Here is a 27421-nt window from a genome sequence, read left to right on the forward strand (position 1 = left end):
CACCCTCCCAGGCAGGCAGTGCCGGGGGGACTGGTGACACCATGACCATTGGGAACACACACACCAGAGCTCCAACACCCCCACGGGCTGTAACACAACCCATGCTTTCAGGTTTCGACCCCTTTCATGTGATGATGACACGAGGGATGCTGAGGTTTTGGGGGAAAAACCAGCAGAATCAGGCAAGCTGTCACCCACACGCTGCTGCTCCCCAGTGGGTGCCGGGGGGACTGGTGACACCATGACCATTGGGAACACACACACCAGAGCTCCAACACCCCCACGGGCTGTAACACAACCCATGCTTTCAGGTTTCGACCCCTTTCATGTGATGATGACACGAGGGATGCTGAGGTTTTGGGGGAAAAACCAGCAGAATCAGGCAAGCTGTCACCCACACGCTGCTGCTCCCCAGTGGGAGCTGCCATCTCCCCATCTTCAAACAGTGATGAGGGTGCTGCCTTCACACCCCGCTTTCATCTCCCTTGTTATCCTCCTCGCAAACATCCAAGCAGGGAGCGGGTGCCTGTTGCCAGAGGTTTAATTGCATCCCTACTTGATGCTCTCCTGTCATCCCTTCCTCCTGCATCTCTGTTGGGAGGGGGGTGGGGAGTGTTATGTGGGTTTTTCCCCCCCACACTTCTGCTTTTTAATGATCTGATTCCCTTTTTTATCAAGCCAAGCACTTCTCCTGAGCACCTCAGGGCTGGCAGGGCCACGGCTGCCCTCCGCGAGGCATCCATGGATTAATCCAGAGAGGTTTCTGTATTCGGAGCAATGCCAGACTCCAGCGAGGAGAGGTAGGAGGGTACCCATTGCCATGCCGAGGGGAGATGGGATCAGACCCAGATTGAGAAACTGGGAAGTTGGAGCAGCCCTGGTCCTGAAGCATCCTTGGACATACAGATGGATGCTTGCTCCTTCAGGGAGGGAGCCCAGAACAAGTCCTCAAGCAATGCCAGAAACAACAGCATCCTGGGGACAGGCCACCCCAGCAGAGCCTTGTCCGAGAGAGGGACAAAACCTCATTTTGGTGCAAATTTCACTATCTTTCCAGCCAGACACAAACTCCCACCATTTTGGATCACCCAGGGCTGCTCCCGCCTCAAGGCCCAGCATTCCCACAACTTAATTACGAACAGCGCCCATCTCATTCTGCTGTGTTTCCGTATTTCAGCGCTGTACAGACAGAAACTCATGAGATAAACATGAGCTTCCCAGCATCTGGGTTCGCATCCTGCGGGCGACGGGCTGCATCTCTCCTCGACGCGCGGGGAAAAGAGGCCCCAGCTCCTCCTGACGCAGCCGCTTAATTAAACCAGCCCTTCACCTCTGGAGGAATGGGTTTAGATCCGCCTTGGGACACATGTAAATTAAACTCAGCGGCTGCTGAGCCCAGCCTGCTATGGTTTATTCATGGAGGAAAAGTAAAATTCAATGTGGTTTTTCCCTTCTCAGGGCTTTTTTTTCTTTTTCTTCCCCTCACAGATGAAAAAGGAATCGAAGCGGAAAGGCACGGGGCAAGATTTCAAAAGCACTTGCAGGGTAAGTAGCTGTGCAAGGCCAATTAGAAGCAATAGGGTGTGGGTGCATCCACCTCTCCCAAAAATCCCATCCCTCATCAACCAAGGATTTGCTCCCCTGAGGCGGACCGAGGTGCTCGCAGACCGAGCCCCATACGCCTGGCTGCAAGGAAAACGTAGCCGATGCTCACCCAGAAGAAGCGTTTCTCCTCCAGGAAGTCAGGCTTGGGAAAATTATGGGTCTCTGGATGCAGATGAGCTTTGACACTGACTGTTTAGCCGGTATCATGACGCTAAAACAATGAGTTTAAGCCCAAAGCAGGGCATGGAAGAAGTTGGCTTTGGCTCCCACATGCCCTGTGCTCACCCGCCTTCGCGAGTCCACTCTTGCTCATTTAACCACTGCTCTGGGCTTGGGTTTCTCTGTTTTTCATGGTTGGGGAGATTTTGAAGGTCTAAAGACGAAATCTGTCCCAGATTCATTTGTTGGATGAGAAAGGGGAGAGCACACATGCCCTGGGCAGACGGCACCACGGGGCTGCCAGCTTGCCACAGAGCAGGGAAACTCACTTTGCTGTCCAAAACTGTCAGCGCGGGGGAAAAAACCACAAGCCCTCCCAAGGTCACTTTTGCAAATCATTTTTCTCTCACTTGGGTTTTGCTTTGCTTTAGTTCCCACTTTGCACCAGGCCAAGATCTCACACCGCGGGTCCTCTGCTGCCGGCAACTTCCCTTCCTTTCCATAATCCAGCCAGGGAAATAACGATGCCTGACCTTCTGCTCCAACACGTTTCCACATGAAATCAGGTATGAAATGCAACCAGTGGGTGCGTGGAACAGCTCATGGAGACCCCTCAGTGCATTTCCATTTCTCCCCCATGTTTCAGCTCTTGCCACTTGGGAATTCAAGCACCGCTATGGAGGAGGGAGGCGTAGCAGGGGAGGATGAGGCCCAACTGCCACTCCGAGCACCAACTTCAGTGATCGAACGCTAAACAATCTGATCAAATGTTAGACAACTTATCCACGTATGCAGGGAGGCTTACCTGGCGCAACCCGCGGCCGCATGGCCACGGCAATGATCGGCACTGGATGCTCCCCACCATCCTACTGCTGCCTGAATTTATTAATCTGAGTCAACAAACGAAGGGGGACAAAGTTCTTGGCAATTACTTGAGGCTATTTAACCTTTTTATACTCTTTAAAAACATATTCAGCAGCTGCAGCCTGCTCTTCCCTGTGCCGGGGCTGTCAGCCATGGCAAGCAGGACGGGGTTGGGCTCGCCGACGCTGCCCTAAACCCTCACAGGCAGCGGGGCCAGGAGCTACCTGAATAGTAGCCGCAAATTAAATGCCACAACACAGCTCTCCCTGGGGATGTAATATAAGGAAAGGGGAGATTGATTTACCAGTAAATAGACAGCGGTGTCCAACCCCCTACTCCAGGGCTTCCCCTCCCCGACTGGTGCTAGGTACACATTTACATCTCTGCTGTACATTAAAACCAGAGCTAAGGGGTGGGGAGGGAGCCAAGAAATCCATCCAATCCTGTTGATGAAAAACAGTGTAAGGAGAGAAAGGGTGAGCGGGGCAGGCATGCTGCCGGGGAGCCAGATGGCCAGGGCAGAAATGCAGAGGTCTGCCCAGGCAGAGGCTGCTCCTGCCCGACCTCCAGCCTCTCTGCTTCTCCAGAGGTGGCTTATCACAGCTGGGTGCCCTGTCTTAACCACAGTCACAGCTGTAATTGGGATTTCAGAAAACCTTCGCCACCCGATGCACGCTCGGTTTTAACGAGGGTGATATAACTAAGGCTGAGCCTAGTGTGGCTGGTGCCACGAAGGCAAGCGACGTTCATGTGCCGCCTTGGCCGTGCTGGTGTGCACTGGATTACACCAGTTCTGGTTGATTGGGCCAAGCAGGAGCCGGACAGGGGACCACCAGGACCGGTCCCAGTGAGCAGATACATACCCAGCACTGCAAGGTTACCTGCAGTGAACCTCCCGATGAGTTTGGAGACTGGAGGCATCAAGACTGAGGCCAGGACTCAAGTTCCAATAACACAAGCCCCAGAAGATACTCTGCTTCCACCCCAGGCATAGGGCTCAATGCAGGAGTCACAGGGTGAGATCGTCTCCCCTGTGAACTGCAGCAACGTGAGACTCCAGGAGTCGATGGACATGGACTGGATGCCGTACGGAAGAGCAGATACTTTCATGTACCACTTAACCCAGCACATCGCATTCACCCCTCAACACCTACTGAGCTGTCGAGCCACCTAACGAGCAGGAAAGCGAGCTGGTGGATCCCAGAGAGTAGCTCTTCCCCAGGTACCAAGGTGCCAGCAAGGGCTGCAGTTAGAAACCTCCTGAAAATGATGCTGAGCCCTCCCACGGATTTTTAGGAACCACCAACGTTGCTTCGTAACTCCAGTCTCTCTTCCAATGGGGAAATCAAGGTCTGGTCTCCCCAAAGCACAAACCCCTCCTGGTTGAGAAGCAAACATCTCCCACTCCAAATAGGAACTAATTAAGCACCTTTTCCTCCTTTGCCAGCTCACGCCACACAGTATCCCTCAATCTAGAGAACATCAAGTGCTTATTAATTATGTCTGAAGTGGTTCCTCGTTAGTGCTGATGCCGCAAAGGATGAGTCACCCCGCAATGGGGCTGGGGGAGAGCTCCAGCCGCAGGACCAGGCTCATGCTGCCGGCGCGGGTAGGGACACACAGCTTCCTTGTGCCTGTGCCACGGCACTGGAGGACATCACGCCACACAGGAAGGTGGGATGCCCCATCATGGAGCAGGACACCCCCCATCCTGACCAAGATGAGCCTCAGGGGCTGTGGTTTGGCTGACTGCTTGAGGACCATGCCCAGGGACAGACTCAGCAAGGAGAGGACGGACTCGGCAAGGGGAGGATGTCCCGACCAAGGCGCAACCACTCTCCCACATCCCTCATCCACTCCAAGAGCCCCATGCATGGAATTAATTAGAAAAGTAATTAAGAAAGCTCCCCTATGAATATTTATAACGGAACAAGTCATAATTACTATTCCTCAGAGGAAAGGTGCCTTCCCACCCAGCCGCGGAGAGGAGAGGGGAAACGCAGCACTGACCAGGGGACAAGAAGCCCCGGCTGCTCCTGCCCTCACACTTACCTGCCCACACACGGCCCTGGCCCCTGGCAAACTGCTTCCGTGGTCCCGCACAGGCGTGAGCAAAGCACTCCCTGTCCACCCCTAGGTCTGGCATTTTCAGCAGCAAGCCCTGTTTGCTGCAGTCGGGTTCAATTTACTATTATTTCTATATACAAACATCACTTACATATATTTTGTATGATTTCTTCCTCTTTTAATAACACTTCCTTTCCCACCCTAAGCAGTCAAACAGTGGCTGTGCCACGGACTTGCCCTGCTCCTGCCAAGTGGCTTTTACCTCCTGCAGCCAGAAAACACCTAAAAAGCAATTTCTAAAAGTTTTACCCATCTCCCTTCCATTTATTTATTTTTTCCCCCATCCACACTCTCCCTCTCTGCTCTATTCTTAACATTTTCCCAGTCCAAACCACTTGCTTCCAGTAAGCTGCTGGCTCAGTCCCCACCTCACTACCTTTATCCCAACTTTCCAACACCCCCAATAAAACGGCATTGAAAAGCACTAGGGACCATGGAAATTTTTATCTTCCTTCCCAATTTCCCTCTCTCCACACAAGGTTGCCCTTAAAAATTCTTCCCGACTCTGCTCCAGCTGGCAGGACAGCCAGTCCCAGGCGCATCCCAACCCCGTGGTAGCTGATCTCAGCTGCCACCAGGCACTGCAATGGCCAGCGGCGTTCACTGCAAAAGAAATATCTTGGAAAATAATGTTTTCTTGTGGCACTTGGGCTCCACTGCCAGATAGAAATAGGAAACGATTAAAGATGAAAAAGCAAAAATAACAGACAGTGCATCGCTGCGGTGCCAGGGGCAGAGGGGAGGGGACTGTGAAGAAGATGAAGCACTTGGATCCACTTCCACGTCCCTCACCCTTTGAGGTTCTCCTGTAGCGTTGCACCAACAGACAGAAAATTTGGCTGGAGCCAAATTTCCACCATCTCCTGCCTGCATGAGGCTGGCTTGCAAAAGACGCTCGGTCCCAAGGGCAGAGCCTGGCTTGCGGATCAAGAGCAAAGGGAGGAGGTTGGGAAGATTTCTATCCACAGTGGGCTGGTGCTCTGGAGACCCCACACACCAGACCTGCCTTAGCACAAAGCAACCAAGATCCCTGCCTGCGAGGAGTTCAAAGGAGATTGCAAACGATCAACAGGTTACAGTACTACAACACGACTCTGCTCCGATATAACTACCACTGGGATGCTGCTGGCTGTGAATGTTGCTGGGCGGAGCAGGAGGCAGCTCAAAGCAGTTTCCAGGCTGAAGCATGAGGTAAGTCATCCTCTTCAGCTCACATGCAAGTGAGATGGAGCTGGTGGCTCGATGTCCAAGTGGAAACCAGTAGTGAGTGGTGTCCTTCAAGGGTCCATACTGGGACCAGCACTATTCAATATCTTCATCACTAACATAATAAGATGGAGTCCTCCCTCAGCAAGGGATTCACTGACTCCCTGAAGGGAAGGGATGTCATCCAGAGGGACCTGGACAGGCTCAAGAGGTGAGCTCATGTGACCCTCGAAGTTCAACAAAGCCAAGTGCGAGGTCCTGCACACGGGTCGGAGCCACCCCCAGCATCAGTACAGACCGAGGGATGAAGGGATGGGGAGCAGTCCTGAAGAGGAGGAATTGGTGGACTGGTGGGTAACAAAGCCAGCAACATGCACTCCCTGCAAGCCAACCGTATCCTGGGCTGCAACACAAGAAGCACAGCCAGCAGTTCAAGGAAGGAGATTCTCCCCCTCTACTGTGGTCTGGCAAGACCCACCTGCAGCACTGCATCCAGCCCTGGAGTCTCCAGCACACAAAAGACACAGACCTGTTGGACGAGGCCGGAGGAGACCATGAAATTGGTCAGGGGGCTGAAGCACCTCTGGTATGGAGAGAGGCTGAGAGAGTAGTGACAGAACAAGGGGCAACAGCTTTAAACTGAAAGACTGTAGGTTTAGGCTGGACACAAGGAAGAAAATTTTTTCTGATGAGGGTGGTGAGACACTGGAAAAGTTTGTCCGCAGCAGCTATAGATGCCCCATCCTTGGAAGTGTCCAAGGCCAGGCTGGATGAGGCTTTGAGCAACCTGGTCTAGTGGAAGGTGTCCCTGCCCATGGCAGGGGGGTTGGATCTAGATGATCTTTAAGGTCCCTTCCAACCAAACCATTCTGTGATTCTATGATTCCTGCACAGGCAATCTTCTCAAAAGCAATGCAAATGGCACAAACATGCTGGCTCTGTGTTGGTGCCACTGCTGAGAGATGCCCAAGGCAGGTGGCTGTGGAGTGGACATCCCCCACTAACCCCACCTCTGAGCGCAGCCAGCCTCTCTCCCTGCCAAAATCCTCGCCAGTGTCCCACACCAACTGTAGCAACATGCAGGGAAAAAGTCCCATCCATCCTCAACATCTGCTACGCTAAGTCAAAGCCACCCGAGATTGCAGGGATTTGCTGTATGTAGGCAGATCTGGAAGCTTTCCTCAGCTGTGAAACAATTTGCACCTCGGGCTCTCTAAGAATAAGTTCTCTTAAATAATAATAGCTGATTAAAGGCCCATGAGCAGATCAGATGTGGAGACTCGAGGTCTGCGATATCTCCAGGTCTCACCTGTTATCCTCATCCTGGCATGCTTAGACAGATGCCCAAGCCAGAAGGGAGATTTGGGTTTAGCCAGAAGATGCCAGTCCCTGGCAGCACCCAGGCAGGCAGAGAAGCATTCTTGCCATGCCAAGAACCATTTCAAGCTTTCCCACAGATTCCCCATTTTGCAAGAGCAAAACCCACAAGCATCAAAGTAATCCCTGCTCCGAGGGCGACCGGCTCCTTCTGTGCCAGAGGGGACACACATGCCAGTATGCATCAACCCATCCCAAAGCTACATCCAGGGCAGGTTTATCGAGGGATTGGTTTTAAGCACCTCAGGGACATTGTGCCTGGGTGCAGACAGGTACTAAATAAAAAAAATCATATCAAAATAAGTTGATATCAAGTCTCACCTCACAGACAATTGACCCTTAGAGCTGTAGACCCAACAGAGAAACACTAATCAACCTAGAACAGAAATTCAATCCCCAGTTCCCCTCATGTATCAGCTCCTCAGGATGCCTCTGCTTTTATGGACAAGTTTTGGACAGCAAAACCCAGAAACCAGACCTGAGGTCGGAGCCCTCTGCCTCCGGCACAGCACACAGCCTGGTGCCCCAGGCTTTGCCATCTGCACCCAAACAAGCATGGAGAGGGTGAAGCTTTGCCCGCAGAGACCAGAGCATCATCCTGGACAGGTCCCAGGGAGCCATGAGATGGGGGCAGCGTCAGCTCGGGCATCGCTCCCTGCTCATGGGGATGCTGCTGCCAGGTCAGCAGTGACCACGCAGGATGTGGCCATGCTGAGAGCATTGCGGTGACCAGCTCTACCCCCAGCCCCCAGCCCTCTCCTTCCTAAAAAGGATTTTTATACAGCGAATATCATACAAGCAGGTGAATCCTGGGATTAACATGAACAGCAAGCACTGCAGTTCCACCCCATGCCATTCATTACATTTTCTCAGCTGCTGCTCGCTGGGTGAGGCTCCCCTGGGAGCTCCAGGTGAGGGAACATCAATTCCTTCCTCCTGTGGCTTTACACATCTTCATTTGAGGCACCCACAACTGAATATTTAGTCTGGTTTGATGCTCTGATAGACAAGGTGTGGATCATTTCTTGGCCGCACCAGCTGAAGACGGATGGGTTTTCCCATAGCTCCTCAGCCCTCCTCCAAAGCCCTGCTTAAGCGTGAGAGCGATGCTTTGATTTAATCACCGTGCTCTGCTCTCGACGCATCCTCTGAGATACAAGGCACCGAGCGTGACAAATGACCCCTTTTAACACACTCGGAGCTAACACCCACGGCACCGCTCCATTTGTCACCGTCCGGGTGCAGAACGACCCGGGCAGCACAGGCAGGGGTTTGGAGAGGGTAGAAAATTAAAACCTCAGTAATCTGAGCTAATTCCTTCTCTTTTCACCCTCATCCTGGAGGGCTCCATCCTTCCTTCGCACAGCCCCGTGGTGCCCCAGGTCACGGGGTGCCCTGGATGCCAAGTCCAACCCATGCAAAACTCCCCTGACGCCAGCAGGAAGCAGGGTGGGGAGCAGCAGCATGACTCGCTCCACCTAGTCCACATCTTTTCCACGACTTGCATTTGCATCATTCATTAAAAACGTCATTAGCGAAAGTTTCCCAAAGCAGAGGTTGCAGGAGAGCTGCAACACCCAACTGCAACCCCCAGGACAGGGCTAGCAAACGACACCCTGCACAGGGGAGTGCCAGTGAGTTACTTCATGGCTTGGAGGGGCGGAACTTATTTTTTTAATTATTATTACTAGCCAGCTGAAGTAAAAAAAAACCTCCTTTTTTAATTATTATTGCTAGCCAGTTGGGGTAAAAATTAAATCCTCTTTTTTATTATTCTTACTGGTCAGCTGGGAGGGATGCTGGCTCCTGCAGAGCTTGCCATGGGCTGTACAGTGCAGCACAGCCCCAAACAGGGGTGAGATTCCCATCCCTTGCAAGCAAACAGCAGCAGAACGGCGCCGGCCGGAGCCATTCCCAAAAGAGTTCTCGTGACTTAAAAAAAAAAAAAAAAAGGAAAAAGTTATAGAAAGGCTTTAAACCTCACCAGGCTGAGTCACTGGGTTTGCCAGGTGCTGGCTGTTTGCAAACACGGGTGGGAACAATGCGGGCGCCGGACACGGGCCGGATCCTGTGCTTCCTTGCGGCTCTTCCATTGTCCAGGAGAACAATCCCTGCTCCGGCCAGAGAGCAAAGGGCTTTCCACGTGATGGTGGCAGGGTGGGAGCCGTCTCTCCTGGACTGTGTGAGCGGATGAGGTTTTGCAGCCCCTCTGTCAAGAGCGCGCTGGCAGACCCATGCCCACCAACGCCCCCAAAAGCTTCGCATGGAGCTTTGCGCACCAATATCCCCAAAAAAGATGAGCACTTCAGCTATGACAAGAAGTTTCCCAGGTGGACCACTAACAAACTAAGGGTGTGGAAGTAGATTTAGGCCCCTATTTGTCAACAGGCTCGTGAAAAGACCCTTCGGAGGGGGAGAAAATCAATGTGGGATTTTTCTACCTCTTTAAGACTGAAATCAGTATAACACTCAGAAGTTCTCACTGAGGGGGTGAACGTGGTACAGTTCGAGGAGGAAAGAAGAAAAAAGATATGCCGAATCACACAGCCATAAAACCCTCACAGCTCAGGGGCCAATCCCTCATGGCTCCAAGGCCACGTGCTGCGATGGTCCAGCCAGGCAGCCCAGCCCTGTGATGCTCCCCCAGCCCCTGCTCACCCCTTCCCGGGGTATGTTCCAGGTTTTTCCATCGTTTCTCCTTTGGAGGGGTCCGGCTCACAGGGGTGACCCAGAGCCCACTCAGGATTTAGGGGACAGTGAGCGGTGGCTGCGGTGCCTGAGCCTCCCCACCGGCAGCAGCCAGGACACATGCTCCTTCCCCATCCCTGCTCCAGGGGAGAGAAAAGGGCCGGAATCCACCTGAGGAACATTTGGGCTAATAATACCTAATTAAGAATTCCATTAAAACCCATTGCACTCATTAGAAAAAAAATTTAACAAGGTTTTCCTGGACACTTTCCTTGCAAAATTATTATGGGGGTTAATGGATGCCTTCATTAAGGCATAATTTAAGGAAAATCACACTTTTTTCTGTCTTTTTTTTTTTTTTTTGGAGGTGTCTCCTCTGCAGCGTGGCCGTGACAAAACCGGGCTGCCTGTTCCACCCAGCGGTAGAAGCAGGGAGATGGTTGCCAGGCGAAGGCAAAGCCCCTGCAACAAAGAGGAGCATCCCTCCAGCATCACTGCCTGGATGCAGGAAGAGGTGGCAGACTGCCGCTTCCCGGCACAGCCCAGGCAGGGAGAGCGGCTTCGGCTGATGCAGGATGGGAGAGGAGGCAAGAAATTTGATATTGTGTTAAAATTAAAAAAAAAAAAAAGGATAAAATTGGCCCATTTTGAGCAGTTGGAGGTGTGTGGCTGGGCTAAACCGGAAATAAAACACCCCCTGGATGTGTCCCCACTGCTAGGAGTGAAAGGTGCCCCAGCAGATGCTCTCGCTCCGCTCTAAGAGTGGCTTCTTTGATGGTGTCTAGCAGGTGCCCAAGCCCCTGTGAGCAGAGGCATGCCACTCCCTCCCTGTGCCACTCAACAAGCTTTTTCAAGCTTTAGAAGGAGAAACAAGAAACATCTTCCTCGCAAAGCCCACCTAAAGCATCGTGAGCATGAGCTGCAGCCGCAGGGACCCCCTTGCACCCAGGTGCATCAGCCGTGTGCCCACGGGTGCAGAGCGAGACGTAAAGGGCTTGAACCAAACGGGTTGACCTGGTCCTGGTCCCAGTCCCCAAGAAAGAGCTTGAAGACGTGCTGATGGTTTTTAAACCCTGTTATTTAAGACTGCAGGTGGGGATCCCAGCCCTCACTCCACTAAGCCAATTCCAAGGGCAGGTAGAAGGAGAGGGGGCAGGGCAAGCATTTTCTTTTTACATCTTTGTTTTTCTCCTCGTTTTGAAGAGAAATTGTTCAAAAAGAGAACACTTGTGGGCCAGGCAAGCTGAAATGAGATGCTGGAGAGGAAGCAGTGGGAAGGCGAGTGGCAGTGGGGCAGAGGCTGGAAAGGAGATGCTTCCCAGCCTTGGGGAAGTACCTGGACCAGCACCATGGAGAAAAAACTAAGTTAAAACCACCTAAAAAGCCAAAAACGGCCTTTCTGCAGCCCCTGCGATGCTTGGTGTGCTCTCCCTGACCCAGCCATCAGGGCACAGAGCTGCATCACCCTGGGATGGACGCACCCTAATGCATGGGGGAGCATGACCATGTGTCCCCACGACACGGTGAGGCAGCCCACGGCCTTCCTTGCTGCCATTCACCCATGGGACAAAGCCAACATCACTTTCATCACCCAAGAAAACCTCTCCTGGGTTCCCCAACATAGCACCGGGGCACCAGGCTGGACCACTGTGCGGGGAAAAGGCAGGCAAAGGCAGGGTGCAAGAGACCAAGACAACTCGGTTCTCAGCACGAGCAACAAATTGATAGGGAAAACTCAATGTTTCCCTTGTTTTGAAGTGTTAGCAAATTATTCTACTACTAATTACAAAATGTTCAGAATTATTTAAAAAAAAAAAAAAGACTTCATAAATCCCGTGCTCTACTATTGTTTCCAGCCCTCTGTGATGGATAAGTAAAGGAAATCAATAATTATCACCATGGCTGCTCGGCAGGAGGGGAGGAGAATGGGGGAAACAGCATTGGGCTGCTCACTCCTTGCCATTCAGCTGGTGGGATGTGTAGCCCCCACTAACCCTTTCCCAAATCCAGCCCTCCATGCACAAGGCAGGACAGAAGGAGAAACAGAAAAAGGAGACAAAGAAATCAAAGGGATGAAGAACAACAAAATCAATCCATAGGCAGCTTTGGCAAAGGCTCGGCACAGCCCCAGGCACCAGCCGGCAGGTGAAGAAGGGCTGGGGGACGCAGACGGAGCAGGGGACCGGCTGCCTCGTGGAAAAGGGATGCATGGGAGCGAGGGTGCTCAAGGAACATCAGTGGGCTGCACAGCCCAGCTCTGTTCTTATTTTGTGGGTGTTTGTTTCATGTTGCCACCCCTGCTAGTTCAGATTTCCAGCTGTGGCAAAGAAGCTGGTCAGTTCATTACCCTGAGCCACGGCAGCTTGGAGGCTCGACAGGAATTTGCCAGGAGGGGGAAAAACGAAAGCGAGACAATCCCAGGAAGCAGCAGGAGCACTCTCTCGCCCCTTCTCCCTGGGTTTATAAATACAAAGTAAAAATTCCACACACGGCTGATTTAGCTCCAGGCTTTTTCCTTGGCAGGTTTCTCCATGCAACTGAGTTATCACCTGGCACTGGGAAGGTCAGAGAGAAAGTCAGCATGATTCCAGCTGATATAAATTTAGTGCCCCATCCTCAGAGTCAAAAGGGATAAAAAAAGCTGAGACCCTGCACAACTGCTGCCATTCTAGGGAGGGGTTACCTTGCCATCATTAGGTTTCAGAGTGAAACACCAGCAGAGAAAGGGTTTAATAATTTTCCTTGAGGAGAACAAACGAAATCCACCCAGCATGCTCATCCAAGGTCTCAAACGATTTCCCCAGCCTCCCAACGATCCCCGCTCCTCCTTTTCCTCCCACCTCCTCCCCAGCACGATGATGCATTACACCTTGACCACACAAGGAAGCCATAAAGCAGGGCTGAGGGACGGGGGAGAGCAAGACGAATGGATTTAATATCAACCTGAACGGAGTGTGGGCTATCACACCAAATGAATTATTCATTTTGGATTCAATAACAGCCTCCATTTTGCATTGACCCACAGCTCTCAGGGGCACAAGGTGCCAAAGAAGATGGGGCAGACAGTCCCACCGTGTTTTGGGGCACGGCGTGCGATCACCCAGCTGAGAACAACACGGCTTCGCACCAGCCAGGAGGTCCATAGTGCCAAACCCCAACCAGCCCAGGATAGAAGCAAATAACGGAGCAGATTGATAAAGAAAGTCTCCCTCCCTCCTTCCCAGCCTCATCTTAGCGTCACGGTGGTAAAGACCCCCCATCACTCTGACCCTAAAACATGACAATAATCTCTCGGGGACTCAAAATACCCCCAAGATGAAGGCAGTGTTCTGCCTGTGCCTTTCGCAAGCGGCTAAGTGCCGATAAAAGCTGGTATTAATGAATCCCTCAGCGGCCCCCAGCTCTGCCGTTAGCACAAAACTGCTCCGGTCTAATAGCCCCACGATAGGCACAGCCTCTATCCCAGGGGGTGGGAGAGATGAGAGAGGGCTGGGGGAGCTAAACAATTCCACCCTATTTTTTTTCCCCACTGCTGAGGAATTAAGCCCATTTTCTCAGCCTTAAAATACCGAGGGATTTTCTTTATTATTTTTTTTTCCTTGGTGACAATTCCCCTAGGCTTGTTAAGTGGCTCATCTCAGGTTGATGAAGGCTTTGAGCAGCTGTCAGGAGCATATGCCTCCCAGGAGCCAGGGTGCGATCCTGGCACCATCCCTGCGAGACAAAGCCAGTGGGTGAACAAGGCAGGAGAATACGACCCCTTGAGAGCACGAAGACAAACAGAAAACCAACAGATTATTATTTCTAAACCTTACAATGTGCCACCTCCTGCTTGCTGACCTTTGGGAAAGACTGGAGGGCTCAGGTCATCCCTCATGGCCTCCAAGGTCCATGGGGAGGAGGCTCAATGGCCAAAGGGTGCACATGAGCTACCAAGAACCCAGAGTCCAACCCAATGTCAGATTTTTACTCAAACACAGTTAAATTTCTACCAGCCCTAACTAAGCCCTGGCTCAGGCTTTTAGAACTGGTTTTAGTGAACTTCCAGGAGGGGCTGGCAGGTTTACTGGTTTCGGGTTCCTTGCCAGTGTTAAGCAAGAGCTTCAAACATGCAGGTCCCACATGCAGTCCCAGCCTTTCATCCTTCCTCCTGAGCTGGGAACTGGGAATGCTCTCACAGGACTGGGAGATGGGAGTTACTGGAGCTCTGCTCCGGACACTGGATCATACCAGTGCCTAACAGCACCCACGGGATCATGAAAACATCATGGTCCTGTCATCACGCACGCGCTTGGTGCCATTTAACCACCTGCTCGGTCTGCACCTACAGCACACCTCGGTGCTTTTCAGGATCCCAAATGCTGCCAGACGATCTGTAAAGTACATTTCTACCCCCTTAGACCTGCTAGGATCCTGAATTTTCCCCTCAAGGAGCCAAAATGCAAAGCATGCTCCCCACACAAAGGCAAAATGTTTGCCAGGTGCTCTGTAGAGCCCACACTTGGGAGTCTCAGAGGTTTTTTCCTTCAGCATCAGCACTGCCAAGGACTGGGAGCACAGCTGGAGACAGGTGCTGTGGCACAGAAAACTCAGCAAATTCCCAATGGACAGGGGTCTGCTCAGTGCAACTTTGATGGCACAAACACATCGTAGTCATTCTGGGCTTTGAACAAGAAAAGGAAACCAAAAAAGCCACAAAGATGGGTCTAACTCCCACCATGAGCTGGTTTGCTCTCACGCCTCTCCTGCCCTGCTGCCCTCCATCCTCTGCCCTGCCCCAAACTATGAGCACTGGGTAGGTGCAACTGCTCCTCCTAGGGGGTTAGAAGCACTGAAGACCCCAGCTTCCTCCACCAGCCTGGCCAGCAGCAGATCACAAGGTCAACACCACCAAAACCCGCAACAGTTAAATGTTATCACTGGTTTCCTACATTTCTGGCAAAATGACATTATTTCCCAATTCCAGTCTTTAGCTAAAATTAGTATTTATTTTTTCCATGACGAGAAAATGTCATTTTGCCATAAAACCATGTGTGCTTTCTGTTTGTTTATTCAATAGCAGAGGAACGTCTCGCCAGAAACTCTACGGTTTGTGAAGAGCCCTCCCTCTAACAGAGTGCTCCAGCTCCTCACAGGAACAGACCATCTCCTGGTGGGAACAAAACCACGATCAAGGTCAACCGCAAAACTCAAAGGAATCCACCTGCAATGCAGGAAAGCAAGGCCTTAGCACACAGACTCTGGTGGTTCCCCAGTTGTCGGAGCCCTGCCATGGGAAGGCATCAGCACCCTCACCTTGGCCAGGCAGGAATGTGGTTTTTCATGGTGAAAACCTACACAAGCTCTCAGGTTTGAAACAAATGAACAAACAAGTTTCTCCAAAGCTTGAATCCCAGCTTTGCCATTTTCATGTATCTGAAATTACAGGTGGAGAAGAAACACCGTGGTGGCCACCCCAAGGAGCATCACAGCCAAGCCTGGTGCTACATGTGCTGCCACCTGCACCAAAAGAGGTCCAAGTCAGACATCTTACAATCACACACACACCCCCAAAACCAGCTCTAAAGCACTCTGACACCTGTGTTTGACCTTCTCCTCCCCCACAACTCTTCCTTGACTTGGTGGTGCCCACCTTCTCAAAGTTATTTGGAAAACTCTCCTGAAATGGGATTAACTTCTCATGCAAAACGCCCTCTCCGCTTCCCTCCTTCCAAGCAGCGTACAAAAAACAATACTTCAGTTTGGGAGGGGAGAAGGAAAGGGCAGTCAGCAAAGCTAATAGAAAGAAAAAAATAATCCTCCAACAATATTTGGGAAATAATTATCAGAACAGCGAAGAGATGAAAAGCAGCAAGCATGATTTCCATATCTATAACCCCGCATTGCGGAGGACTCCAGCAGGCACCAGCATGCTGGCGACGTGGCTGGGGGAACCCAAAACCACAGCCAAAACAATTCCAATTAATGCTGAGAATCAGAGCGACTTCGCTGCAGTCGGGCCCGGCAGCGGCTGCCTGGCTCCCACAGCTTTGCTGGGGAAATAACGAGGGCGGATGAAAGCGGCTCAGGTGGCGAGCGCCAGCCTGCACGGCACTTTGAAGGCAGCAGATCACAGAAGCGACTTCCAGCCAGCTCGTGGTGGCAACTGAACCAGCACCCGCATCCTCACCAAGTTCTCAGAGTACACCAAGAAGCCACAGGCTGACCACTGCTCCCAAATCCCAGGAGGTAAATGGTGCACAGCCTATTTCACACAGACATTGCCCAAAACAGCTTGTGTGGGGCCAAACACTTTGTGAAGCAAAACTTGAAACCAGTAAAAGTGTCTTGTTACTGAAAGCCAACCTTACCTTTGCAAGCCACGTTGTTCTCCGGCTCGTAACCAGCCTTGCAGGTACAGCGGCCGATGGGGACCATCCACTCCCCGTCCCCGTTGCAGTACAGTTTGATGGGCACGTCCACCTCCTCAGCGTTGGGGATGCAGGTGCCACGGGCAGTCACTAGAGAGGTGCTCTCCGCTCCTGTCATGGTCTCCGGGAAGATAGCGAAGTTCTGCACCACGCTGGGGCACTTCTTGAAGAAGACCCTGACAGAGAGCAAAGACATACAAGCCCCATAGTCCTGGAAAGCCAGGTAAAAGCCATTGCGGGTCAGCGGCCCGAAACTTCTCACTTCTGTGTTGACTTTCATCAACCTGCCACCGAAGTCCACCTGGGAGAAGCTCTCGTCAGCAGCAATGGTGTCCACTTTGAGGTAGGGTGCCTCCGTCCAGAAGGCTGACTTCTTGGTGGCAATGACAGAGTCCGTCTCGTAGTAGTAGAGGTTGAAAGTCTCCTTGCAGGAGCCAGGGACGTTGGGGAGGCTGCTGCAGTCCCGCACAGTGAAGCGCATCTCGGTGTAGATGCGGTGAGCTCCGCGCCGGTTGATGAACGTGGTGAGGAGCCAGTTGTTCTGGTTGGGCTCGAAGACGTTGCACACCTGGTACGTGCGGATGGTGTTGAGGTTTTCGTCGTAGCCGCTGACTTCTTCCCACTGCAGAAAGGAGAAGGGAGAAACGATGAGAGGGAGGCAGAGGGAGCCGCAGAGGTGCTGCTCACCCTGCAGGGGCAGGGCAGGGCTGGAAGGAGAACCCCAAAGCCCCAAAGGGGACTAAGGAACACGGCTGTGGGCACACGACACGATGCACGTGCAGAAACAACACCAGAAGAAATGCTCATCCTCTTGCCCCTCATGCCTCTCGCCATTGCTCCCTGCTGATGCCAAAACATCTTTTCTACATGGGCAGCCACCTTAGCTGCCCTGAGAAGAGGTAAAAATGGAAAGAAAGATGGTCCAGGCACCCGGAGGCAGGAGGGAAAGCAGCACACAAGGCTATGGCTTCATTAAAGCCCGAGCCAGCACGTGGGCTGAGAGCGAGCCTGACCCCAGGCTCTCGGCACGGCGGGATCATTTCCCCCAGCAAAGAAAACTAACTAAATAAAACATTACCGCCGCGGAGCGAGAGAGAATATAGATTTGCAATTCGATTTATAGAAGGGCATTAATATAATCCAGGCTACAATTTCAATTAAGGGACAGCGGCAAACTGTGAATAGTCTATGATGGCATTAGAGTCCTACAGACAGATTTACAACCTCATAATCCATTCATTTTAACTAATCCATGTTTACAGTCTCCTCATAACAGCATTATTCATATGGCAATCTTTAAGCAGCACTCTGAATATCATGCATAATTTCCACGGAGCGATGCTATAGCAGTGCTCACGCGGGTTTGGGCTTACGTGGGGCCACAACGGCAGACGGATGATGCCAACCTGCCCCATCACACTGAACCTTGCCAAAGAGCTGATGTGCCACAACCGACCCTGCATCCTGACAGATTTTGCCCTCTTCCATTTTCCATCAAGCAACCACATTCCTCACCTGCTCCCCAAGTTTCTTTCCTCCTCGTAAACCACAGTCCTGATATAAAAAACACAGGTTTTTTTCCCCGGCCGGGTGCACGGGAGGGAACCTGACCCGCTATCCTTCTAGTCACGGTGCCCATCAGGGAGCCAGCTCCCTCACCAGCTTCTTTCACTGAGCATACCCTGCGCTTTGCTGCTTTTTTTTTGGGGGGGTTGCAAACACAGCTTCAAAACTCAGAAATAAAACCTGCCAGTGGATCCTGACACACTTCAGGCACCCAGAACCCAGGGCTGGCCGCGACTGGGAACAACATGAAATGCCACTTGGAAAACCCTCATGAGGGTTTGGGGCCAGATCCTGGTGCTCCCTTGGGTTAAGCACTGAAAAGCAGCAGGTCCCTGTGGCTGGAAAGACCCATGGCACCCGTGGCTGCTCCCAACAATGCTCTAACAGCGACAAATGCATCATTTTGACGAGATCCCTCTAAATAATTCACAGGGAGCTGGGGATTAAGACAATGTTCTTCCTCATCTTCACTGAGATTTAAAGCACATCCAGCACGGAGAGCAGGAGAAGAGCCCATGTCCCACCGGAGCCAGTCCCCAGGGTCCAGAGCTGCTGCTGCCCAGCTGGCACCCGTGCCCTGGCGTTACTGCCAACAGCCCCCCTGCCCCCGAGGATGCATCTGTGAGGGGTGAACAGTCACTTCTGGAGCCATGGGGAGATGTCACCACCCAAAGGGATATGAAGCCTGCATGGAGCATATGCCAACAGTGACCCTGGGGTCAAGAGAAGTGGCTCATCAACTCCCTGTACCCCCAGCCCCAAGAGAAACAAGAGGAGCCTGGTAGAAGGAGCTGATGCACCAGCAGCAGCCAGGAGCCCCTCTCTCATCCTCCCATCTCCTCCCCATTGCCCCAGGGAGCAGTAAGGTCCTGTTGAGAGACAGTTGCTGCTCCTCTCCCTCTTGTTTCTTTGCTTCCCTCTCTAGTTCCTCCCTTCTTCGCTTGCTCCTGTGAAGCTATAGCTTGTTGCTAAGCCCCACAGCAAGGCTGCTCACACACTCTCATTTTTTTGATGGAGGAAGGCAGGGCAGAGGGGAAACTTTTGGTTTCTTACCCCAGCTTTGAGCTGCTCAGGCTGAAGAAGAAATAGCACAGCCCGAGGGGGACTGCTCCTGGTAGCTGAAGATGAAAAACAAGACTAGCAAGCAGATTTGGGGCCTCTGTTGACTCCAGCAGAAGCAGAAATCCCCACATGTACCTCAGCATGTCCTCGCCAGGCTGCTTGGATGGGTCGCAGTCTACAAACCCTTCCTGGCACCTCTGCTCTGGATAAGTTTCGCCCAAACACTGGCTATTGCCACACGACAAGCCAAGAAGTGGCACAAATCTGCCCTCAAATATTTGCTGTGAGCTATTAAATGGGACAAACCCTAAAACTCAGCGCTGTGACTGGGCAGTTCATGAAGAGTACCACATGCCTGAAGCAAGAGGAAGACACTGCTTATTTTCAACTGGTGTCCAGCCTACTCCAAAACCTGCCTCGGCTGGGACATGATGCCTACAGAGGGTTCACTCCAGGAGTCCAAAATGCACCTTAAGATGTTCCATATCCCCCCAGCAAAGCACCTGAAGCTACAAAGAAAAGCCTAATCCACAAGCAAGGGGACTTCAAAAGGGAAGTCACGTTCTCCAACACATACTACAGACTGACCCTCTATCTTTTAAATAAAGAATTTGGTATTTTAAAATATTTTATGGAACTCTAACATACGCTTCTGTAAAGGAGAAGACTTGCCAGCAACTCTCTGAGGTCCGAGTGTTGGATGGCTGCAAGGATGTGTGCACACAGATGCAAGCAGAGGGATGCAGGGATGCAGGCAGAGGGATGCAGGGTGGGGAGAGGCTTCGCTCTGCCCTCCGCAGAAGGCAAGACCACCGTGCCTTACGACACAAGCTCCCTGCCTGCCTTGCATGGGCTTTCAGCGACAGCAGCTGCAGGCAGCTATTTATATCCTGTCTCCTTCACCTGCACGCAGTCCCCCTGCATTTTGCCAGCAATTTATCTGGGCCCAGATTTTTCCAAAGCAATTCAGTGGCAAAGCCCCACGTTTCAAGGACCTTTGGTGTGACTGGAAAGGACTTTGTGCCCACAGTATGTGTGGTTCAGCTTTGGTGACAGTGTGCAACCTCACTTCTTTGGAAGACCTGGCCAAGCCAGTCACGCCCTCACAAAAACCCAGGCTGGCATCTTTTCCCCTTTGGTGCCATGTCCTGGAGGCCCTGGGGATGGACATGTCCCTGCCCAACCAGCTGCCTGTCCCACCGTGATGCCCATCCATCAACTCACATCCCCTCCCACTGCCGCTCCTCTCTCCCCCAGCTCCATCTCTCACTTTCTCTGCCAGGGGAATGTGAGTCAGGTTATTTTATGCTTCCATTCCTCAAAGGCTCGTATTATATAAAAAAGATGTTTTAAGTGCCTCAGGGTGTTTTGTTCCTCATTACTTCATAAAAGTGACATTAATAGCCAGGGAAGAGCACTGCCGAGTGCAATTACGGATGATGTTCCAGGTATGAAAGCTGTTTTGAGCCTGCTAATGTTTCCTAATTACAAGCCTTTTGGCACAAGGAGAGGCAAGGCACAAGTGGGGGGATGGAGAGCAGTGGTGGGGCCAGACCCTTCACCTGGGAAGAAGACAGCCAAGGAAGGAGAGAGCACAGGGATCCAGAAAAGTTCCATCTTTGTCAAGACCCCAGGACCAGTTCAGGGTAGGGATGCTCAGCCCTGGACCAGCCGTGCAGCTCAGCACAGTGATGCCCTGGCCACCCCATGCCAGCCCGCTGGGGCATCGCTGCTTCCACTGTGACTTCCCCAGCTCCTCACCAAAGTTTTAAGATAAAGAACATGAGCCCCACGAGATTGCATAAGGCTCAGCTGGACAAGTGGCACTTACCCCTGAAGGAGGGTTGGCGGTCCAGCCCAGCTCGGCTGTCGCTGTCCGCGTATCCATCAAAGTTTCTGAGGAAACACAAGAAAAGGAAAGCTATTTAGTCCTGGAGTTTTCGATGACGTTACGAACACAGAGCCATAGAAACACATTCAGATGCTGTCACGGAACATGCATCTGACCCCTGGAGCTGCTCAGAAGTAAAGCAGCAGGTGTGTTAATACATCTGCTGAACTAAGGGCAGCTTCACTCCGGAGCAAACGGTGTTGGACAAGACTCTTTGCAAAGAGTCATGGCCTGAACCCAGCCCACACTGCCATCTCTGACCCTCCCAGGCCTAGAGAGGCGAAATAGTGTTACCAACTACAACAAATTAAAAAAATTAAGAAGGATGCTGCATTTCATGGAGCCATTACACACATGGACAGAACCTTGTTTAATCCCTAGCAGCAAGTTTGCATTAAGTCTCTGAAAGCAGCAAGAGGCTGGGGGAACGTCTCCCACGGCGGGCAGAGCCCACTCTCTCCCACAGCCCCTCTGCACATGCTTTTCGGTGGGTCCCATCCGACTCGCTCGCAGCTATTTGCTGCGCTCCGCAACGCTAGTCATCCTCCTTTTATGCTCTGCATCTGCCCGGCGCCCTGAGTTGTCGTTGCACACAGTCATTATTTGTCAGAGTGATACATGACTAAAACCCACATTGTTGGAGCAGTGTTCCTCTGCTGGGGGTCTTTTGATGGGAAATATTTGAAAGCTGTAATACAGCTGACATTTCCCTACTTTTATTCTTAAAAAAAAACCAAAACACCAAACACAAACCCACAACAAAACACAACAAGAATAATAGTGAGAGCAACAACATATAGAAACAGATGGGAAAAACCCTCCAGGTTTTATTTATTTGTTTGCAGCAAGCAGACATGCAGATTAATTTCCACAATTCCTGTGTCTCGACCAAACGGAAGGAGGAGATGCGGCGGCTGGCATAGCTGAGCATCCCCCGTCCCTCCCCTTTCCTCGGTTGTCCCAGGTACTCACAGCAGCTTCGCAGTGACAGGAAAATGGGTGCAACCAGAGAAATAAAGATTAGGAAATAAAAATGAGCCCAGGAATATGAACTGCCGACGGCCTGCTGCTTTTAATTGCTCCACGCCTGCTCCAGCAATCGCAAGCGGGAAACGAGACTCCTATTAATCTTCCCACCCCTTCCTTTGCCGGCTGCTCCAGGATGGGAAGCCAACGTGACCGGGAACTCCCCACCCTGCCACGAGTGATAAACACTCCCTCTCCCAAAACCCTCGCCGGAGCTGCTGACCCAGTCTGGCTCCCGGAGAGGTTAGCAGGGCCACAGAGGCAGGGAAAGCAAAGCGATGCCCGGAGATGGAGCAAAAAGACTCTTGGGGAGCACATCCCAGCTGAAACTCCCCACAAGCCCCAACACGGGGCTGGGGGCACGTACTCCAGACCTTCAGGGAGTTTCTGGTCCCGCCGCCCTCTGCCACAGAGTTTTCCTTCCCTTGCGAACAGCCCCGCACCTTGTTAAACAGTCATTAATCCTCGCTACAGCCCTTCAAATAAGCATGCGGACGTGCCCGTGCATAAATAGATGCGAAGGTGGAAGCGAAAGGCCGTGCAAACATCTCCCAGTCCCCATTCCCGATGGGGCTGTGAGGGGAGGGCTGCTCCAACAGCCCATGAGTCACCTCGTGGTTATCCCTGCAGCAAACAGGGTGTCCTTGTGCCTTGCAGGGGAAACTGAGGCAGCAGAGCCCAGGGTGACACCGGGAGCGTGGCCAGGCTGGGACCCAGACCTGGCTTGCCCACCCTCTGCAGTAAATAAAGCCATGCTCCATTACAGGAAAGAGCCTTCTTCCAAGGGTTTATTCAGAAAGGATTTTCATTCAATCCTCTCCCTTCCTGTTCCACACACTTACAGCTTCCTTCCCTGAGCAGCTCAGGGTTCTGTCAGTGGGGCAATGACAGAGGAATGTACTCTTGATAAAGTACAGCCGTGGTCCAGGACAGTAGCACGCAAGGACTGGCTTCGCTCCGAGGTGGCATCCACTGGGATCCTTCCCAGCTCAGGGTCCCCTTCCAAAATCCCACCCCTTTCCTCCAGCTCTGTTCCTCCCCAAAGGCTCCATGCTTCAGAAACAAAGCGGGAAGGCACAGCAGCAATGCCAGTGTGACACTCAGCAGCTCCCAAAGCAGGAAACTTCAAAATAACCAAATAGACAAATAAATGTATCAATTAAAAAGAACCACAGAGAAGCTTTCACTGTAGAGGGTTCCCAAGTCCCAGGGGGACTGTGTGGCTTGCAGCCAGGGAGGTCACACTCCCAAAGTTTCTACTGCAGATGCGTAACCTGCACTTCAACATCTCCAAATGTTTCTAAAGCAATTGGCAAACCCAGGGAAAAGAGGGCTGAGAGCCACCGCTGGAAGCTCTACAGACCATCTCCTATCCCAACTCCCAAGGACACTGCCATATACAAGAAGATCCATAACCTGCAAAAATCGGCTGGTTGGCTGGTTTGGGTTTTCTCTTTAATAAAAGAAAATAAAATTGTTAACTCCCCTTTCAGCTCTAAAACAACCCCCGTGACCGCAGAGGTACTGGCACCAAAGTGCTCAGCTGAGCGACTTCCCATTGACCTCTGCTATTTCCTCTTGGAGGAAACCTTGGATTTTACTTCATCTTCTGGGAGGTACGAGTGCTGCCGTGACCCCGGGGGAAACCCCGCAGGGACATTTATGGCCAGGCAGCTCAGGGCTAAGTCTGCCAAGCACTCTTCTTCAGCAGGGGGGCTGTTTCCAGATGCCAGTGCCTCTTGCCCCAGGACCCCGCAGAGAAAGAGGGGACAAGATGGGGCTCCCAGCCCTCGCGTCTCCGTCTCTGGGCATCAAAATATCACTGCTGGTGGGGGAAGATAGGGATCATCCCCCTGGCTATCCATCCCTTGGGAGTGGGCAAAGGAGGGGCAGGCAGTAAAATCCCTTTGCTCGGCCTGCTAACAAGGGGATTAGCATGGACCAGCGCCTGAGCATCATTAATCAGCAGAGAAGTCACACAGATACCTCGCACCTCTCCTCCCACGCTCCTCTTGCCTGCTCTGTCCTGCCGGGAGGACCAGTCCTCATTATTTGGCACTGGGTACTAATTAAACCCCTCCCAGATGGGTCAGCAGAGGGGTACATCATCTCCCCGTGCCTCCTCCATTGAGCAGGGCATCGTTAGCCACGTCGGGTGAACCTCGTGCCACCTGTCCACCTGCCTCAGCCAGTCCCCACACTGCACCGTGCCAGCACCCGGGCTCGGTGCTTAAAGGCAAGCGCAGGCAGACGCTGCCCTCCCCTTGCCTGCTGCAAGGTACCGCTCCCTCCGGAACCCCTTCCACACCTGACCCACCGCAGGTGGGCACAGCGGGTGGATGCCCAGCGGATGATCCGCCCCCACGGGAGCTCGACACGCTTGCCTGGAGAAGTCTTAAGGCCCGGAGCCTTCACTGACAGCAGCTGACCAGGCTCTAATGGCTGAAGCCCTCGTTAGGGAGAAGACGAGCTCTGCTGCGGCGAGATGAGCTCTCTTAGAGTGAAGAATCTTCAGCTGTATACAGTAGATTTTCTTTAATGGACACATTACTTTAAACTAAGCCTTCGCCATCTGTTCCAGTCTCTAATTATCAATACAAAAACAAACGTCTACTCACAATTACACTCGTAACGAGTAAAGATGCCAGCAATTAGAATGCACCAGCATCCTCGCCGCCGGAGCAGCGCATCCATCTGTGATGGCACTCGCGCGATCCAGGCAGGGAGGGATCCAGGCAGGGAGGACTCACTGCCATCCCGGGCTCCCCGCACCCTCCCCGGGCAAACGGGTGCAAGAGGCAGCCAGATCCCCGTGGCTCAGGGGACCAAAGGGTGGGCTGGCATCACTTAAGCGGCAGGGGCAAACAAGATATTTTGGGTGAGAGTAGCTGGGCACAGAGCACAGCAGCGCAGGATCGGTCGCAGGAGCCTTTGTTTCACACCAGCTGATGCCATCTTGCCAACCATCCTTCCCGATAGGATTTAAGCCGCTTCCAGAAAAACCTTTCTGAACTACTCAAAAGGAAGTGGCAATTATTTCCTGAAATTCCTAGCCTGGAACCCATATTTCAGACTTCCCCATCACGGAGGGCTCCTGCCGAGTCCCACCATGAGAAGGTGTGACTTCCCAGGGTCTGCCTACGGGCAGAGAGAGATGGTGGCAAGGAGGCCAACCCAACTCGATCACGTTTCAACGCTGCCATCTGGGAAGAAAGAGATAAGAGAACAAATTTTCTGCTCAGGGAGGCCACGAAGAAACTTCTATGAGTGCTGCACTCCTCCATAGATGCCTCGGGGACATGGTCCCTCTCCCAGAGCAAGAGGCAGCAGCTCTCACTCCTGCAGAAGATAATGGCAGGAACCAGCCTACGGCACTCGAAAGCAAATGCTTGGGCATATGCAAAGAGACGCAGGCATGTCTAAGACAACCAAGAGGAAAAAGATAGAAATTAAGCAAAATAAGGAGAAAGGAGCCTTGATAACAACAGATGGGTAGAGGGAGATTTGGAAAGGATGCCAGCTGCTGGAAATAAGCCCCTCGAGATGCGTGGGGAGCGGAGAGGTGCGTGCTGATAGCTGAGCCTTCAGGAAGGGAGATGGGAGGGCACTGTTGAGCCATAGTCAGGGCATGTGTGGCCGTGCGGGGCTCAGGTCCAGGGTCCAGAAGGGCAGAGGGTGCTCCGTGGGTGGGATCTTCAGGAGGCTCATCCTCCCGTGCACCCGCAAAGCACAAAGTGAGCCTGAGCAAACGCCGTTGGGGTCAGTGCATGGTCCAGCCCCAGGGCACGTTGCCGGGCAGTCCTGGCCCCCATAGCATGACTTTCTGAAGAGGAACAAAAGCGAGGCTTTTTTCCATAAGCAAAGCAGCATATTTTCCCCTCTATTTCATGCTCATCAACGCCAAGCTTTCCTTCTACCCCCTCTTTCTCTCCCAAGAGCTTGAGCAAAATCAGCCCAAGGCAAACGCACAGCTTGGGAAGCTTCTGTCCAAGTTTGGTGACATTACCATCGAAAGGGAACAATAGAGAAACAGAGCCAAGATGCTTTATTACAAAGACTAGTGCTAAATAACATTAACTGCTATGATGCCGCAAGCTCTGCCTTCCCCTGGCTGCCGTGACTTCAAGCAGAGCCCAGATTGCATCATGGCTTTCATCGCCACGACCCATGCGCTCGTGGTTTGCATCGCGCCTCTCAGCGTCAACGGAAAGAAAGCGCTGGGGGAATAATTCAAATTTAATTCTCACTATTCCCCACAGAAGAAGGGCTCCAACCACACATGAGGATGTCGCCTGAGCAATCCTGCATTGCACTCCCTAACCATGCTACCCACCACAACGCCACACAGATGCGGTGCAGGTTCGCCCATGCAAGTTTTCAATATATCCTGAACTTCAGGCTAAGCTGGGAAAAATCAGGAAGACGAGATCTGTGAGGCTGTGCCGCAGGGACTGAGGCGGTGAGTCGCTGGGCGTACATCCCACCCAAAAACAGGAGGACTCCCCAACCATTTCCTGCTCCAAATCAGGAGGGAGAACCACTGCTTGCCCCTTGTGTGGTGAAGGAGCCGGCAGCTCTGCGGTGGGAATGCCGTGACCTCTCCCAGATGGTTTAATTACGGTGCCGGAGAGGCAGGCAGGGTAAGAGCAGGATCACCCTCTCCCCTTTGATAAGCGCTGCTCCTCTTAACAGTTTCCCGAGAGCTTCGGTTTCCGAAAGAGCTGCTTACTATATCTATACACTTTCAATCAAAAATATTACAGCAACAACTAATTACGTCCCATCATTCCCATGGCTCTCTGCCTTTAATGGTGCATTTTGCTGCTACAGAATGACAGTGAAACTGCTCTGGAAGTGCATAACGAGCTCTCCCCATCAATCTCCCGCGGGTTCGTTATGAAGGATTACCCACCAAATAACAAACACAGTCGAGAAGGGAGAGGATGCGCTAAACAACAACAAAACAAGTCAACACAAAACACTTTCCATGATTTTAAAGGCACCCGCCGAGGCTTTGGGGTCTGTATGAACGTCTCAGGGCAGAGGAGCAGCTGTGCCTACTCTGCAAAGGCATCTCAGCCGTGACACCACCACCCACGGCCACCAGCCCGCGGGGGAAGAGCTGCGGTCACCAAAAAAAACCCGCTTTCGGCTGTAAAGGGAAAGAATTTATATATATCAGCTGAGGACGAGCGTGCTGTGTCAATTTGTGACGGGATGCATTAAGCTGCGGCCACACGGCACAGCCCCGGCCCTCCTCCGGGATCCCCCGTCAATGGCATGGATTTCAGCGCGCAATGAAGATGCATCGCAGCAAGGCAGGCGATAACTTAATGAAGCTCAGATTTGGGGGTGTTTGCTCAGCAACTCTATAACAACTTTATCAATAAAACGCTGCCTGCTGCGACTGCGAGATGAAACGCTCTAATTACAAGCGGCA

The 27421-nt window shown here is 52.3% G+C and overlaps 1 protein-coding gene across 2 annotated transcripts in view; it reads right to left on the bottom strand.

Moving 5' to 3' along the window:
* Positions 1-25184, bottom strand: part of LOC104506031 (ephrin type-B receptor 1) — a 50959-nt gene extending 25775 nt beyond the window's left edge. For both annotated transcript variants that reach the window (XM_010146830.1, XM_010146831.1), the window contains exons 1-3: positions 25169-25184; positions 20896-20960; positions 16377-17058 (exon numbers count right to left, since the gene is read on the bottom strand). In XM_010146830.1, coding sequence (XP_010145132.1) covers positions 16377-17058; positions 20896-20960; positions 25169-25184 — 763 coding nt within the window. The remainder of the gene's footprint in view (positions 1-16376; positions 17059-20895; positions 20961-25168) is intronic.
* Positions 25185-27421: the final 2237 nt, after the last annotated feature.

This window comes from Eurypyga helias, unplaced genomic scaffold, assembly GCF_000690775.1.
Source record: "Eurypyga helias isolate BGI_N326 unplaced genomic scaffold, ASM69077v1 scaffold25132, whole genome shotgun sequence".
Taxonomy (NCBI): Eukaryota; Metazoa; Chordata; class Aves; order Eurypygiformes; family Eurypygidae; genus Eurypyga; species Eurypyga helias.